General features: G+C 37.9%; 1 protein-coding gene across 3 annotated transcripts in view; it reads left to right on the top strand.

The window, feature by feature from the left end:
* Positions 1-14,649, top strand: part of LOC121314717 (TGF-beta receptor type-2-like) — a 38,332-nt gene extending 23,683 nt beyond the window's left edge. For all 3 annotated transcript variants that reach the window (XM_041248287.1, XM_041248286.1, XM_041248288.1), the window contains exons 5-7: positions 5,472-5,613; positions 10,933-11,060; positions 13,635-14,649. In XM_041248287.1, the coding sequence (XP_041104221.1) occupies positions 5,472-5,613; positions 10,933-11,060; positions 13,635-13,814 (450 nt within the window). In that variant the 3' untranslated portion in view covers positions 13,815-14,649. The remainder of the gene's footprint in view (positions 1-5,471; positions 5,614-10,932; positions 11,061-13,634) is intronic.
* The last annotated feature ends 1,570 nt before the right edge of the window (positions 14,650-16,219 follow it).

Here is a 16,219-nt window from a genome sequence, read left to right as displayed (position 1 = left end):
TACTCTACAGATATAAGCATATTAGTGAACCACAAGGGGATTCAAATGGTATGAGTTTCAATGATGTTCACATTAGAAATACCTGCCATTTACAGTTCACACTCTGGGCTGATCCCCGCATGACTGCTTTATTTGTCATACAATCCCTGCATCCCTTGCATGCAATATTTTACAGTTGCATCTCTAAATTGGGCACAGCCTGAGATCTTACAGACTTTAATAGAGAGATGATAGTAGGTGTTCAGTGGACAGGTGCTTCCATATCCAAGCCTCCATATACTCCAGTAGTCCTGCATGGCTCTGTCTTGTGTGAGGCAAGGGTAGAACTCGATGGAGAGAAGAGAGGAGTGTGGACAATGTCCAAGCTTGCACATGACTCAGTACATGATATTAAAATGAAGCAGTTAGAATTACACAACAGGATGGAGTTAGAACAACATGTACAGAATTGGTTCTAAGCGTGTGACCACTTTTCCAGTTATATGGAAATTAGTAAGGACTTATTTAGCCATCAAATTACATGAATCCTTAATAAAATAGATATGAATCTCAGTGGCATTCTAGCTTGTATTTTAAATAAAAAATAAGAAGAACTGGTTACAAAATCCTGCCAATCATCACTTAGTATGACATGGTAATATTGCAAATTCTGCCTAAAGAATTTTTTAATTTTTTTTTAAAGTAAAATCTCTATTTGCTCATTTTATGATTCTACAACTAATATAGGTTTCTAAGCTGTTTGTAAATATTAGTAATATACTAATGACAGTGAACAGAATCAAGATGACATCATGTGAGGATGTTAAGATAACAAACGTTTAAAGCTAATCATCTCACTCAGAGCCCCCCTCCCTCCCAAGGCCAATTGTCCATGAGTGCTGAAACATGAATGCGGTTGTCAACACAAATCATGAGTAAACAAGCAGATAAAGAATACAATGTAATGCAGATTCCTGAGGGTACAAACACAGGGCAGTATCACACTGAAACATGTTTATTACAACACACAGCAGGAGAAGCATGCTGCTGCATCTTGGGTTTTGTATTGTTTAGCTTTAGCTAGTTGCACTTGCTTTATGTTACTTTACGACTGTTTTTCAAAGGAGTCAGTGAGTTTTCTGGTACAGAGACGATTGTGTTTGAGACAGCACGTTTGCTGTAGTGTTGGGTGTGATATGATATCACATATATATGTGTGTGTATGTGTATATGTGTGTGTGTGTGTGTGTGTGTGTGTGTGTGTGTGTGTGTGTGTGTGATATGATAACCTCTTGAATTTCATAAATAAATACAACAGAATGTGTAGGATATGCTACACATACATGCATACATACATAGATACATACATATTTGTGAAGATATTTACCCCCCCATACACACACACACACACACACACACACACACACACACACACACATATACAGTGCCGTGAAAAAGTATTTGCCCCCTGTATGATTTTCTGCATTTTTGCACATTTTTCACATTTGGAATTTGGTCAGATCCTTTCATGGTTTGTAGTAGTATATAGAGAGTCTGAGAGAAAATAAAATTACACCAAAGTCTGGTCCTTCTTTAATTTGTTTGGTAGGCTATTTTTGAGTTTTGTATTGATGTGTCATTTACCCACATATAATGCATTAAGGATTTGACATCTGGAATGTTTTTTCTGACCATGTATTTTACTGGGTGTTACTGCTGTGTCTCACAATCTTGTCCAGTTATACACAAAACTGTGTGATAATATATATATATATATATATAATATATATATATATACACACACACACACACACACACACACACACACACACACACACACACACACACACACACACATATATATATTACACACAGTGGCTCACAAAAGTATTCACCCCCCTTTGTTCTAAATTAATTACAAATACAAAACAGAAAATAATTGATTGCATATGTATTCACCCCCTTGAGCCAATACTTGGTAGAAGCACCTTTGGCAGCAATTACAGCCATGAGTCTGTTTGGATAAGTCTCTACCAGCTTTGCACATCTGGACACTGCAATTTTTGTCCATTGTTCTTTGAAAAATTGCTCAAGCTCCGTCAAGTTGGATGGGGACTTTTGGTGAACAGCAATTTTCAACTCTTTCCACATATTCTCAATTGGATTGAGGTCTGGGCTTTGACTGGGCCACTCCAGGACATTGACCTTTTTCTTTTTAAGCCATTCCAGTGTGGTTTTGGCTGTATGTTTGGGGTCATTGTCCTGCTGGAAGATGAATCTTGTCCCGTACCAGGTCTCTTGCAGACTTCAGCAGGTTTTCCTCCAGGATTTCTCTGTACTTTGCTGCATCCATTTTGCCCTCTATCTTCACAAGCTTTCCAGGCCCTGACACAGAGAAGTATCCCCATAGCATGATGCTGCCACCACCATGCTTCACGGTAGGGATGGTGTTCTCAGGATGATGTGTGGTGTTAGGCGCGCCAAACATAGCGCTTAGTGTTGAGGCCCAAAAGCTCTATTTTGGTCTCATCAGACCATAGAATCTTCTTCCACTTGGTCTCAGAGTCTCCCACATGCCTTCTGGCAAACTCTAGCTGAGATCTGATGTGAGTTTTTTTCAACAATGGCTTTCTTTTTCCCACTCTCCCATAAAGGCCAGTTTTGTGAAGCACTCGGGCTATTCTTGCCGTATCCTCAGTGTCTCCCAGCTCAGCTGTGAAAGACTGTAACTCCTTTAGAGTTGGCATAGGCCTCTTGGTGGCATCCCTGACTAGTGCCCTTCTTGCCCGGATACTCAATTTTTGAGGACTCCCTGTTCTAGACAGATTCATAATTATGCCATATTCTCTCCATTTCTTAATAATGGACTTTACTGTGCTCCGGGAGATATTCAATGCTTTGGAAATGTTCTTATATCCTTCCCCTGATTGGTGCTTTTGAAGAACCTTATTCCAGATTTGCTTTTAAGGTTCCTTCGTCTTCATGATGTAGTTTTTGTTAGGAAATGTACTAACCAACTGTGGGACCTACCAGAGACAGGTGTATTTAATCAGAAATCATGTGAAACACCATAATTACACACAGGTGGACTCCATTCAAGTAATTATCTGACTTCTAAAGACAATTGGTTGCACCAGAGCTTATTTAGGTGTGTCATAGCAAAGGGGGTCAATACTTATGCAATCAATTATTTTCTGTTTTATATTTGTAATTAATTTAGAACAATTTGTAGACTTTATTTTTCACTTTGACATTATGGACTTTTTGAGTGTTGATCATGGGCAAAAACTCCTAATTAAATCCATTTTGATTCCATGTTGTAACACAATAAAATGTGGAACAGTCCAAGGGGGGTGAATACTTCTGGGAGCCACTGAATGTGTGTGTGTGTGTGTGTGTGTGTGTGTGTGTGTGTGTGTGTGTGTGTGTGTATTATTATTTATTTATTTATTTATTTATTTACATATCCCCTTATCCAATTATTTTAAAATATCACATTACAGATAAGACCAGTTATAAACTACAATAAGTAGCTAATAAGATCAAATTCAAATAAGTGCGAAATAAAGAATATTGTAAATATTTACATTTAGAGCGAGTTCGTCTAAGAGCAGTCAACTTATAGTAAAAATATTTGCTTAAAGAGTAAAGTAGAAATAAATAAAAGCACGTAGAAAGTACGATACGTGGGTGAGAATGATTTAAAATATAGATAGATAGATAGGTAGGGTTAAAGATCTGTAATGTATCCTTCCTGTTTTTAGATTGATTTTCATTTTCTGTTTCAGCCATCACATCCTGGTGACTGAAGTTTAAAGCACCCATGTGGCCTCTCACTCTTAGCTCTAATTACAGAGAATATTGTAAATATACACAACCCGTATATAACACGGAACAGTTTCTTACAATGGTGCGTGATACAGTATGAAAACATAGTGTGAGAACAGTCCAACAGTACAACAGTCTCATGGAGGATTTTTTACTCCCGCTCACATCCACACAAAAATACTGCTACCACTTAAAAGTGCTCTGACATGACATCACTGCATCATCAGACACTACTTATTTGTTATTTGCTATAGTATAGTAACGCCAGCCCACGGTTTTGTAATGAAGCTGCTAACCATACATAGAAAGTTGTACCACTTGAAAAAAGTGTTAAAACACAGCCCACGTTTTTTTTTTTTTTTTTACTTTATATTTAGCTTTCTGTAAAACGTGCATTTAAAGATAAGTTTTACAATTTGGTAGGTGTTATTCCGACACCATTTCAGAAAGGAGATATCTACAAGATGTTAACTGAACTTTATTGCATTTTGACAATTGATGATGTCCATAATGAAATGTAATATAATTTGGCCAATGGCCTTGTCCATTGGAGCTTGATAGCCACCCCTATACGCTGGCCAAACTATGATGTAATGTGTGTTGATTGAATGATAACTAATGTCAGTGAGCAGGACAAGTGGCACTTGAAGCAACCTTCCCCCTAGACAAGGCACGCTGCAAGGTGGAGGCAGGGGAGGAGGAGGACCAAACAAACAATGACAAGGGTTGTAGATGAGAGGGCTATTTATAGGAACAGTTTGATTACTTATGTGATTAGAGGGTGGATTCCCCTTTCAGAAATGCAACATAGTTTCCAAGGTAACTAATAGCATGTTTTACACTTACTTAACATTACCAGCATACTCTTTTAAACTAAGACAATAAAGACAAGTATTTACCTGGGCAATACTTGTAAAGTGACATTAAACATGGTTTATTTATGTATTTGCTTTGTCTTTTTGGTCCACAGATCATTTAGCAAGGTTTGATACAAAGTAATTTCATTGTTAGATTGATGTGCATTGGCACTGAAGTACATAGTCACTAAAGGGATGGGTTGTGAAATTGCTTTGGGTGCACTTCCCTACTTTATTAATAAGCCAGGATTGTTGGATACATAAACACATATGGGAATGTAAATAAGACTACTATTGTATAGCAGTGTACTCCATTCCAGGTAATGCCGTGAGCTCAAAACTACACTGTAAAGATCGCATTATGCTTTTTGTAAAACTTGTAATGTCATACTAATATGCAATGGTGTTCCATATGATAGTCTTTAAAAAGAAAGTGGAAACACTGACACTTTGTAAATGGTTATTTAATGGACTGCTGGACTGATGTGGACACTTGTCTGCCACTATAACAGGGCAACTTTGGCTCTTACAGTTTGTTCCATTGCAGGACTTTGCTCCAGCCAGGTCACTAAATTATTGATCGTCAATGGTCAGTTAAAAAAAATTAAGAATCTGGTTGGAACAAAATCCTGCAACGGAATGACTAGAAGAGCCATATTAACACATTTCTATATTGAGCTGAGGATCAAGCCCACTACCCTCTCACTTCCCAAAGCTACTGTTCCATTTCCACGTCTTGTCCCAGCTGCTGTTTGTCAGGACCCTAAAATGTATTTAATATGAGTTATTTTTCTGTTTGTGTGGCAGGTTGGTACAGCCAGATACATGGCCCCTGAAATTCTGGAATCCAGAATGAATTTAGAAAACACTGAGTCATTTAAGCAGACTGATGTCTACTCCATGGCCCTAGTTCTGTGGGAAATGACCTCGCGCTGCAGTGCCCATGGAGGTAAGTTCAAAGACAGTTTTTTTGCTTGGTGTTCTTGATTTGGACCTTTACTTTGTGAATTAGGTGTGAACCCTCTGAGATGAGAATGGGTATGTAACTGGATTGGTACACCAAATTGTGAGATTGTGGTAGTTAGGCTGAAGTTAAATAACAACTGTTTGTCATACTACATGTTCAGTGAAACCAAGAATCCTGCCCATTCGTGTTCTATAATGACTCGTCACAACTCAAAGTCCTACGTTCTCAACAAAGTTTAGTGTGCCGTATATTCTTAACCTATGACCCACATTATTATCTGCCTTTTGTCAATGCTGTTATTTCCTTCCACGTAAAGCAAACAAACCAACAGCCAGGAAGCAATCATTTCTTCCATAGCTGTCAAAAGGGCTTGTGGTCCTGTGGTTCTGGATGATAAGGCCACCAAATTAAACCTTGTTGTATGATTTTCTAGGTCATATTTGATTGTGTGTATCGTTAAACTTTCTGTTAGCAAAGCTGCTGACGGAGAACTGTCAAAGCCTCAAATTTGACATAGAGACTGTTTGAGATAAACAATGATAGTGTACCCTGAAAATGAGTAAACACCCCTACATCTTTCAGTGTGTGAGGTCACTGGTTACATAGGATAAATGTGTCAGCGACTTTGACATTAGCATCTGACCCAATTTAGCAGTCATATCAAGGTCATGTGACTTTTCAGGTGTCTGTCTGATAGAGACACGGCTCTTTTAATATGACCCTGTGTCTTTAGATTAGTATTATATTATTCTCTTGATTTCAAGTTGCATAAAGGCTATTATCTTATTAGAAAGCACTTGCCATATTCCAGAAGTCATTCATGATAAATTCTGTACTTCAATATAAATATAACACTGCTTTTTTTGCCGAATATCAATTTTACTTACAAACTGTTATATCAGAGGGGGCATTCCCCATACACCTTGTCTTCGGAAATGTTTTGCTTTTTTTCACAAAAACACCCCTGTTTAGTTTACAATTCTTCTAGCTGTTAACTTAGAGCCATCTCTCAGCAAGCTGCTGTTTTGAGTGTGCTGTACTGTATCAACCTTGCAAGTTTTGGCAGCTTAGTTTCCTGGTTTTTTGCAGGATTCGTAAAATAGCTGCACAGCAATAAAACATGTGAACCACCATTAATAAATAAATTAAAAGCTGCCCATCAGTAAGAGAGAATATTTAGCCATGTTTTCAGACTGTGCCTACTCAAGACAACCACAAGCTGGGACAGATGGATTTCTGTTAACTTCCTCAGTCTGTGTGCTCACACAGCGCTCGGTGTTAGAAGCACTTCTCCTGTCTGGTCATCGAGGTACTATACATAAAGGTTTGATGTGACCAGGCACTTGGACTGGTTTTAAACAAGACACCCACTGATATTTACAGGGAGTACATGAACAGGTATTAAGTGTTTGGGAACATGAGTTGTCATTTGATCCATTGTGGAGCATATAAGGCCAGTATCATAGGCCTACAGCAGCCTTCTGTTAGTTACAGTCTTGCCAATAAAATACGTAGAAGCAAAGATGTAGCTTTGCAGAGGTAGGCTGTGACTATACGCAGAGTCACTTACAGTAGGACATTGATTTAACATCTCATCTGCAGGATGGAGCACAAAGAGGTTAAGTGTCAGTCACTGCAAAAGGTGGGATTTGAACTGGTGACTTTCTGGTTACAAGCCCTGGACTTTAACCACTGGACCACACTGCCTCCTTAAGTGTTGTTTGTTGATCGAGAACTACAGTCTGAAATCACTTTAAAAAAAATAAAAAAACATGTTTTGATAGCAGTGCATCTTGCAGGCATGTGGCAACCCTCATGTTGTCTGAGGGAGTGCACAGAACATTAATCCTTTTCAATAAAAGTGCCTTGAAGTGTGCTGTGCTGTGGAACATAACATGTTGAAAATAATAGTACCACTGTACAATATCATAAAATAGGATTGGAATAATATTATTGATAATATTATTGCCTTGAGTATTGTATTTGTACTGAAAATGTATTCTGTTACAGTGTTATAATTGCTCCTCACACTTCCTGTACTTCCTGTTTAGGAAGAGACTTTGTAATTAAATTTAAAGGAGAATGGAAAATTACTTTAATTCAGTTTTCTAACTTTAGGACACTGAAGGTAGAGATAAGATGGTAATTATTCTGGATGAGGACATCAACACTGCACAGAGAGAGAGAAAAAGATACAGATCTTCAAAACAGCTGCAGAAAAATCACTGTACAAAGTATCAACAAAAATGAATAAGAACAATGAGAAGAGATGGTTTGACAGAGAATGTGCAAAATTAAGACAAAAAGTAAGAAAACAGGCCAATCTGAAATAGACCTGCAAGACTCATACTGCCACACACTGAGAGAGTACAAAGCCACTCTCAGGCACAAATACACCCCGTACACGCAACACAGACTGGCCCAGATCGAAGAGGCCATAGACGACAACTCCTTCAGGCAAACCTGGAACAAACTGAAACCCAACAAAAAGACATGCCCTATAGCAATCCAAAACAGACTCATCTGGACAGAACATTTCCAACAAAGATACAAAGGAATTTTACTGCTCACTGGTAAATCCATCTCAGTTACCCATTAAAAACAATACACACACCTTACGTAAACAGTTGTAGCAACATATGGGAACATGTAACACAATAAAATAAAAAGGTCATTATGTACCATTTAACAAAATATAGGATTAGTGACCACAAGCTAGCAACTGAAACAGACAGATAAAGAGCACAGTGGAAACCTAGGGAAGCCAGAATCTGTACCCAGTGCAACAGTGAAGAGATTGAAACTGAGACCCACTTCATCCTTCACTGTGAAAGACACAGAGAGCTGAGAGAAAGATACTGCCTTAGACTGGCAGATAATATAGAAGGTTTACTAATGAAGAGCCAGGAAGAGAAGCTGCAGGTTCTTCTGGGAAAAAAAAGAAGGAGCATTAATAGGTGTGCAATTTGTGGCATCCTGCTATAGATGGCAATATTTGTACTTGTTTATACTTGTCAAGCCAATAAAGCATTTTTTAACTTCAAAATTAATTTGAATTTGAGAGAGAGTTGAATTGTTGTATTTGTGTAAGATACAGAAAATATATCTTATATATTGGATGACAGACTTGTTTTTATTATTATTGCTGTGTACAGTATGTATGTAATTCTAATTTCATTTTTTTTTAGTTTGTTAGTATCATTTCCTTAAAATTTGCACCTTTTATACCCTGATCCTGCCTGCCTGTCTTTTTGTTTGTCCGTCTGTCTCGCTCTGTATGGTGAACACAAGAAGTGCCTTGAAAATCTTTTCCAAACTGTTATCATAGACTGCAATAGCTGCAATACTCATTTGGATAAATACATTTTGTAGAAATCCTTAAAGGGTGTTATTTTAAGGATTTCTACAAAATGTTAAGCAAATTTTAAGCAAATTGGTCTGTGTCACCTCCTTAGTACTAGCAATGCAGAACTGATGTCTTCCAGAGTTAGCTCAGAGCTGAACATAAAAGGAGGTGCTGTAATCCAAAAAAAGATTAGCGTAGGCAGGACCTTTCAGCTTTGTAAATCATAATCACATACAATTTAGAGCATCCCGAATTAGAAACGGGCTTGGCAGCTTTGAGTAATTCTTCTCACTGCCCTAACCACCAGTCTGCTTCAGAATTCACTGACTGGAGTACTCTTGACAGCTGTGCTCCACATGTGAGCCTTGGGACTCCAAGCTCTTAACAATCTGTGTGACGCCAAATACGTAGCGCAAAACAAGTGTCATTTTTTTGACAGCTTTCGCTCAGAAAATCAAAAGCATGTGGGACCAAAGGCGAAAACAGATTCCTTTCAGTGGGCACAGGCCGAGGTGTAGCGAAGAGTCTTGGGTCTCGGAAGCGGTTGGCTTTGTTTTTCGTGGCTCTCTGTGGGCAGAGGGGGTGGAGACAGTGGGGGGGGGGGTTGAATAGACAGACATACTGTTTTTGTATAGCATGGTTCTGCTATTCTGCCAACATCTCTGTGTGTATACTGTTGATAAGAACATAAAAAAAATTACAAACAAGTGGAGGACATTGGACCCATCGGTACTTGTTCAGTTACTACTAGCTGGTTGATCTCAAAACTTAAAGAATGCCAGTGATTCAATATCAACAACAGGGCAAGTTAAACCATTCCATAGCCTCACCCCTCTCTTTATAAACACGTATCCCAAGTCCTCTGTCTTAAGTCTGCCTCTAATTTCAAGGAAGAACATTATTGTAGGTTCAGACTGTATAGCTTATGAAACTTCCCCTTTAAATGAAACTTGCAGCAAGCCACCTACCTAACAGTTAATCTACCCTTTGGTTATGAGAACCCATACTATCAATCTCAAACTAAAATGAATTGTGCATCTGTTCCCAGAGAAACCGCAACATTCTTTAAATGAGGACAGGGCCTAGTCTAACACTTCCAACGCAGAAATAACTAGAGGTTTGTCCATTGGGTCACAGTTTTCCTCTTATGCTTCTTATCTTCTTATGTAGCTCTTTATATACTAAGTGCATTTAGATTGTTAAATAATTCAACAGGAAAACTGACAATATGTAGTATTTCTGTCAACTGCTTAAAATTCACAGTTAGAGGAAATGTGGTTGTAAAAATAAAAAAAGGAAATTATATATTGTTGATGGGTCTCACAGCTGCTGGCATGAGCGCTTCACTCTACTTTTAGTAACAGGCCCGTTCTTCTGAAACCACAGCTTGCCCAGTTTGTCAGTTGCCATAAATTATTGAAATTCATTAATTCTGTTGCGGTTGCTCACAACTGTTTAAGAAATGTTTGTTTACTTTGTAATACGAAATGACTGTTATTGTAAATATGGATACTGAAGGGATTTACCTGAATCTGGAAAGCAAAGAGAGGGTTTTTTTTTTTTTTTTTTTTCCCAGTAATTAAATGTGCTTGAATTAAGTACTGTATACACTACTATAATATAATTAATACAGTATTTGTACTTTTGCTTATCTTCAAATTCAAAGTGTATTACAACAAAAGCAAAATGTCTTACTGGGGAAACATCAAATGTAATAGGGTGGCAAAGCTATTATGTAGTATAACTGTAATTCAATATAGGGCTGGCTTATTATTATTATTATATAGTATAACTGTGATTCAATATAGGGCTGTTTTTTTTTTTTTTTTTTTAATGTATTCAAAAAACACCTTAATTGTTCAGAATTAGAAATTCCCATTTTTATTCTGTCTTTCTTTGTCCAGTTTTTGTAATGGTCTGCAATTAAAAATGTTAAATGCTATTTCTTATTACAGATGTGAAAGACTATGACCCTCCTTTCGGCAGCAAAGTACGAGAGCAACCCTGCATTGAAAGTATGAAGGACAATGTCCTGAGAGACAGAGGACGTCCCGAGATCCCCAACAGCTGGCTTAATCACCAGGTAAGCAGACTCAATCCATCAACACCAAGTGTCCAGGATTTCATGGAGACAATCATTCAGGGTCCATGTTGCAGAGGCGTGGTGGTAAGCACTTGGTTTGCAGGTGCTTACATATCTAAGACTGATTTAAAACTGATGAGTCAGTGGATCCACCCTCACTGCATATTTGCACCCCCAATTTCCACAAAGGAATAAAAGACAGTAACAATTTATCAGCAGAGCAATTAAAAAAAATTACCACATAACAAAAAATGTAATAACTGTGTGAAATTACTGATTGGTAGCACTGCATAATAAGCAATCTGTTATGTTAAGCACAGTTTGTGTGTGTTACTGTGTTATTGTGTATTATTTGGTACCTTTTTGCAAAGACGATATTAGGGAGGTGGCACTAAATAAAATTCATTTTTGAGATCGTTCATTTTTTGTACACTTCACTGACAAACAGTATGCAGTGTCATCCATGTAAATGACTTGCAACTAATATACGTTGTGTCAGGATGTGTCTTACAGTGTAAGAGATGTCACCTTGTGCAGTTTGGGTTCTGGCTGCTCAAACTCTACGGATTGTCTCTTACAATAAGATTAATAATTTTTTTTTTTTTTTTTTCAATTATAATTGTGTCCTATGTTCTATGCATGAGGTAACATCTGTACTCAGGAGTTTTGACAAATGCTCAAAGGTAATTGGTTGGATTGAAGCAAAACTTAAATAGATATGATTTCTCTGATATGATCCCCCATGGGGGATGAATGAATAATAATAACAAACAGTTTTGAAAGAAACATATGCTATAGAAAACATGTATGTAACAAACAGAAGTGCACAACAGGTTATATATACAGTGCCTTGCAAAAGTATTCAGACCCCTGACCAATTCTCTCATATTACTGAATTACAAATGGTACATTGAAATTTCGTTCTGTTCGATATTTTTTTTTTTTTTAAAAAACACTTAAGCTCAAAATCAATTATTGTAAGGTGACATTGGTTTTATGTTGGGAAATATTTTTAAGAAAAATAAAAAACTGAAATATCTTGCTTGCATAAGTATTCAACCCCCACACATTAATATTTCATAGAGCCACCTTGTGCTGCAATAACAGCTTTAAGTCTTTTGGGGTAAGTATGTACCAGCTTTGCACACAGTGTCAGAGTGATTTTGGCCCATTCTTCTTGGCAGATTTGCTCCAGGTTGTTCAGGTTGGTTGGACGACGCTTGTGGACCGCAATTTTCAAATAGTGCCACAGATTCTCAGTGGGATTGAGATCAGGACTTTGACTGGGCCACTGTAGGACATTCACCTTTTTGTTCTTGAGCCACTTGCTTTGGCCTTGTGCTTGGGATCATTGTCCTGCTGAAAGGTGAATTTCCTCCCAAGCTTCAGTTTTTTAGCGGACTGAAGCAGATTCTCTTGCAGTATTTTCCTGTATTTTGCTCCATCCATTCTTCCTTCAATTGTAACAACAGTCCCTGCTGATGAGAAGCATCCCCACAGCATGATGCTGCCACCACCATACTTCACTGTAGGGGTGGTGTGTCTTGAGGCATGGGCAGTGTTAGGTTTGCGCCACACATAGCGCTTTGAGTTTTGGCCAAAAAGCTCTATCTTGGTCTCATCTGACCACAAAACCTTTTCCCACATCGCAGCTGGGTCACTCTCATGCTTTCTTGCAAACTCCAGACGTGCTTTCAGATGGTACTTTATGAGTAAATGCTTCATTCTTGCCACCCTCCCATACAGGCCAGTGTTATGCAGAGCTCTTGATATGGTTGACTGGTGCACCATTACTCCACTCCCAGCCACTGAACTCTGTAGCTCCTTCAAAGTGATTGTTGGCCTCTCTGTGGCTTCTCTCACAAGTCTCCTTCTTGTTTGAGCGCTGAGTTTTGAGGGATGGCCTTTTCTTGGCAGTGCCTGGGTGGTGTGATGCAGCTTCCACTTCCTGATTATTGATCCAACTGTGCTCACTGGGATATCCAAACACTTGGATATTATTTTGTACCCTTTCCCTAATCTATGCATTTGTATTACTTTATCTCTAACTTCTGTAGAATGCTCTTTGGTCTTCATTTTCCTTCAGATTCACAGCCTTACCAATGATCCTTCAACAGTGGGGTGTTTATCCAGAAAATGTGACAGCAACTTTAATGGTTCACAGGTGGAGGCCAATGGTAAGGTAATTGTGTCCTCGTAGGGCAATTTCTTTCATCGGTACAAACTGGGAGCTTCCACAGCACAGGGGTTGAATACTTATGCAAGCAAGATATTTCAGTTTTTTATTTTTCTTAAAAATATTTCCCAACATAAAACCAATGTCACCTTACAATAATTGATTCTGAGTTTCAGTGTTTAAAAATAAAATATCAAACAGAACGAAATTTCAATGTACCATTTGTAATTCAGTAATATGAGAGAATTGGTCAGGGGTCTGAATACTTTTGCAAGGCACTGTATATATATATATACTATATATATATATATTATATTGCAAGGCATATATATATATATATTATATGGGATTATTTTGTTAGCTTTAACCACTTAAACAAGCCATATTCTGTACTGCAGGGCTTGCAGCTGGTGTGTGCTATCATCGATGAGTGCTGGGATCACGACCCAGAGGCCCGTCTGACTGCCCAGTGTGTAGCCGAGCGCTTCAACGACATGGAGCAGATGGACAAGCTGTCTGGGAGAAGCAGCTCAGAGGAGAAGATCCCAGAGGACTGTTTTGTGAGCGATGGCAAGTAGGAAACAAAGTGGACAACCGCCAGAGGGCAAAAAAAAACCCCAGAGGAAACGGAAAAAACAACAAAACAATGAAGTGATACTTTAGCAGTTCTGCTTGGACTTTGTGCATCTCTTCCTGGGACAATCCACCCTCTTCCTCTCCGGTTACTCTGTGGGGAAGGAAAGGAGAAGCACAGGATGGGGGATTGTGTTTCTATTTGCATAACCTCGCCATAAAGGAAGAGGTGGAATCGGCAGGGCTAAAAGAAATAAGCTTTTGTTGTAACCATTGACATTTGCACTTTATAAGTATATGCATCAGATTATTTTGTATTTATGCTAAAAAGTAATACTCTGCCTTCACAGCAAATAACAAGGACATATAGACTGTGATGACAGACAAAATCCATCCATTTTTAAGACATTATTGACATTTTTTAGGGTGTAAAAAAATGATGGTGGTGGTGGTGGGAGGGGGGGTCATTTTAAATGATATCCTTCAAGGTTAATCTACATTTAAACATAAGCCTAACATGTTTTAAAATTCAGAAAAATGCTGCACACATGTCTGAGGAAGGTAAGAAGCCAACCATGTTCTGTAAAGGGAATAATGTGGGTTGGTGTCCCTCCTCTGTGTTGCCGCGCTGCGTTATTTCACCTGGGGGAGTCATAAGAAAGGTTACAAGCGAGAGGAGGCCATTTAGCCCATCTTGCTTGTTTTGGTTGTTAGCAGCTTATTGATCCCAAAATCACATCAAGCAGCTTCTTGAAGGTTCCCAGGGTGTCAGCTTCAACAACATTACTATGGAGTTGGTTCTTGCATCTATTATTATCTTTACAATAAAGATAAACATTATTTTTTGTTGTGTTTTTTTTTTTTTTTTTTTTTTACTAATGAACTGGTAATAAACGATTTCAGTATGTACTCCAAAAATTTAACAGTGGTCTATTTTGTTTATTTTCTAAATCTTAAAAAAAATAGTGTATTTTGGTGCAGATTATACTAAGCCGTGCACCGTATGGTTTTCCCACGACTTCCTGTGGATGAAATATTATAACACCTACCTGGGTCTATTCAATCAGCGGTGTATCTAAAAACCACCACTGCTTGAATAATTAATAAAGGGTCCAAGGTTATAATAATCAAACATCTACCAGTTCAAGTTAATCTATTTAGTTTCTGTCTGTATGACGTTGGTATTTAGATGAGCCTCTGTTTAGATCCATTGAATAGATTCCCTTGTAGAATTAATTGGAGACAAATGTGGCTAAATTGCCCCCAGGCTTTAACAGTTTTTAATAGGTGCTGAGATGCAGTTTATGGAGGCACTGTCTTCCCCTATAGCCCTGATAACATCATGCAGACATTAACAAAAAGAAAGAAAATGTTATGTGGAGAGCACAAGATAATTAGATCAGGATTCCGACAGAACAAAATGCAGATAATTGATCTGTCTTTAGATAATGTGTCCCATTATGATCTCAACATACATTAAAATGTGGAGATCCTGAGAAGATGTTTCTCTTTATAATCTCCACATAAACTGAAATATCAAGGTCCTGAGATCATTTATCTTGTGAAATGGTGAGATCCTGAGTTTTTATTCTCAAATGAACATTTTATTTTATTGATTTTTTCCCTTTACTCAACTAGTCACCATAAGGAAATAATGTACCCCAATGGGAGTTCAATTGTAATGCCAGCCCTGGTAAATAGATACATAACAGAATAACAGCAGAAGCTGATAACTCAGCAATACATTTACAATACTTCTTCTTCTTGAAAGCACAGCAACATTCTAATTCACCTCAAATTATTTGTTTCACAGCCAGGAGTTCGATGTATCCATGTGTTCACTACTCATTTTTTCAAATCCCTTAACCTTCAAAATCATTTTCTGTAATTATTATCTTCCACGAGGTGTTTTGTTTAAGGTTAATGAAGACAAATTGGGAAAGCTGGGGGCATCTCTGTGAAACCATTTACTTTCTCTCAGTGTATTATTTTTTCCTTGTCTGTCTGCTTTTCAGAACAAACCGGTACTATAATGTCAGTGTGTTCCGCCGGCAGAAATATGAGAGTCAGTCATTTGGAGGTACAATACTTATAATTGCAGAGTTTTACTTGTGTATAATAAAATGTGGCTACATGCTTTGGTGTATTAATAAAAATCTGGGCATCCCAGAAGGGTGCTAGCTCATTGGTTGATTTTGTAAGAAAGGAAATAGATTTTTGCCAGCTTTATTATTATCTTGTTTTCAACATTGGAGCTAAAATAACACAATTGGACAACAAAGCAAAAAAAGCTAAGCATAGTTCAGCTGACGATCATGTCAAGAAATTTCCCAAATAAACTTTACATGCAGAAGGAGGTAAATTGTTTTGCACAGCTTGTGACTTTGGAGAAAACATGATCAATCGCTGT

This window comes from Polyodon spathula, chromosome 4 (genome assembly GCF_017654505.1).
Source record: "Polyodon spathula isolate WHYD16114869_AA chromosome 4, ASM1765450v1, whole genome shotgun sequence".
In the NCBI taxonomy this organism is placed as follows: Eukaryota; Metazoa; Chordata; class Actinopteri; order Acipenseriformes; family Polyodontidae; genus Polyodon; species Polyodon spathula.
This window is presented reverse-complemented; position numbering and strand designations above follow the sequence as displayed.